The 2,142-nt window shown below is 43.5% G+C and overlaps 1 protein-coding gene across 2 annotated transcripts in view; it reads left to right on the forward strand.

Moving 5' to 3' along the window:
* The window catches only part of Efhc1 (EF-hand domain containing 1), a 68,732-nt gene that overhangs the window by 3,991 nt on the left and 62,599 nt on the right, over window positions 1-2,142 (forward strand). For both annotated transcript variants that reach the window (XM_023711887.1, XM_004628319.2), the window contains exon 2: window positions 1,660-1,881. In XM_023711887.1, coding sequence (XP_023567655.1) covers window positions 1,660-1,881 — 222 coding nt within the window. The remainder of the gene's footprint in view (window positions 1-1,659; window positions 1,882-2,142) is intronic.

Below are 2,142 nucleotides of genomic sequence, written 5' to 3' on the forward strand. Positions count from 1 at the left end.
TTTCCCCGCCCCCTCCTGCTCCCTCACTCCTTTCCCCGCCCCCTCCTGCCTTCTAATCCACTTCCGGTCTTGTGTCTGTCATTTCCATTCATTCGCTTCCCTCTGCCAGGGCTTTTTCCGCAGCCTCCACCCTTCTGGTTTAAACTTCCACGTAGTCCCATCTCTTCTCTCCAGCTTCTTTTTTAATAATCAAATCCTACTCCCTGCCCCCCCTCCTATTTTCTCTCCCATCTCCCCTGCAAACTGTCCTCCCTGATCCATAACAGATACCTATTCTGTCCTGTTTGAGTTTCCTCAGCCACAGTGAATTCGTTCCCGTTAGCCCTGTGCTTCTCTCTCTGGCAATTTTTATAAAATATTTCTATTTTGATTATGTTTTGCTTTTTCCACCAACCTTGAGAGCTTTTAGTCACGTTCTTCAGACAAAATTAAAAAATGCCGCAACAGCAGATTTGGCTCTTTTCCTCTTGGCATAGTTTAGCTCTTTAACTTAGTATTTGTTTGCATTCTGATAGTGTTGCTTAGGTGCACGCTCTGGAAAGCCACTGTGGAGATTCGGAAGGCTGGTTATCCTAGATCAGCCAGTGGTGACTTAGTATAGTTCAGTGATCTGAACTCAAGTTCTTCATAATCATAAAACTATAATAAAGTATTAATTACATATTTTCTTCAGGATAACCCACACTGAAGGTGCGGTGAGAATTTGGATTCCACGTGTTCTGTTACTCTGGCACTGATACACAAACTCATGGGTTTTGAATGTCAGTGGACTTAAGTTTTAGGTAATTTAGAGAACGTCAGCACTTTCGTGCCGTGTACTGAATCAGCCTGAGTGTTTGGGGTCCGTGGGGAAGGGTCCCTTCCAAGGCAGCGTGAGGTGATTCAGGGGTGGGAGAGCTGGCTGGGAATGCAGCCCCTGCAGCGCGGAAAGCCCAATGAGCAGCGGGCCGCTGGGTGAGCTTCGGATTGTGCAAATGCTGCTTGAGTGTCCACCTTTTTAAGTTAATTCGCTTTAAAAAAGGTTATACAGAGTCAGGGTCACAAATCAGTTGACACATTTGCTAAGACTTGTGGCCTGTGGGCTTTAAAAAAGGTTATACATACTCAGGGTCCCAAATCAATCACCAAATTTTACTTTTGTAAACAACATTGTTAAGGCCAGCTTCAGGCATACAATTCCATCCCATAATTTTGGCTAATATACCTGAAATAAAAGATAGGAGCAGAATTAGTAAGTCCAAAGCTTTAAAGATATGCTAGGCAATTGTTTTACAAATGGGTGTGTGAATGGATGGGCCATTTAAGAAGGTAAAAATCAAATTTAAATAACCACGTCTTCTACGTTCCATGCCTTGTGATCCTCAGAGAAGATGAAAAACAGGAGGAAAAATTAACGGTATAGATGATATAGTATTTTACTGTCCTTTGTAAGAGGTGCTGGTAGTTAAATTGGGTGTTTCAGAATAAAGCTTTAAATTTTATTTTAAACTCAGATGGCTACCCCTTCATTCCTTGTTCAAAACTTTTTGATGTCAGTGAAATTTGAAATAAATTTTATGATGTTCATAAGCAAAGGTTAAAGTCATAATATTTGTAAAAGTTGTTGTACCTACAGATACCTAATGTTATTAATACTATTCTTTGCTTTTTCTTCTTCAGAAAACTGCCTTCCACAGGAGCCAGACACTGGGCTACAGGAATGGCTATGCAGTTGCACGACGCCCAACCGTTGGGATCGGTGGGGACCGGCTTCAGGTCACCCCGCTGTCCCAGGCCCAGCTGGAGGAGTTGGCCAGTAAAGCACCCTTCCTCACCTACGGCCCACCCAAGCAGGCTCCACCTGCAGAGTTTATTCCTGCATATGTGGCTTTTGACAAGAAGGTATCATCTGGGATTTTAGGGCACCCACCCCTTGAATTTGAATGTCTGTGCGCCAGCTGCTCACTGAGAAGTTAACAGTAAACCCCAGGGCTCCCAGGACTCTAGGAGGAGAAAATTGTTCAGATGCCTCAGCCCTTAGTCACAGACAGCTGAACTCGGGCTTGAAAGAAGCTTTCTTTAGTCAGGAAGCTGATTGCAGAAAATAACTCCCTGTAGACTCCACTGGAATATTTTCCAAATACTGTTAAAGAAAAGGTATGG

This window comes from Octodon degus, unplaced genomic scaffold (genome assembly GCF_000260255.1).
Source record: "Octodon degus isolate 3935 unplaced genomic scaffold, OctDeg1.0 scaffold00022, whole genome shotgun sequence".
NCBI lineage: Eukaryota > Metazoa > Chordata > Mammalia > Rodentia > Octodontidae > Octodon > Octodon degus.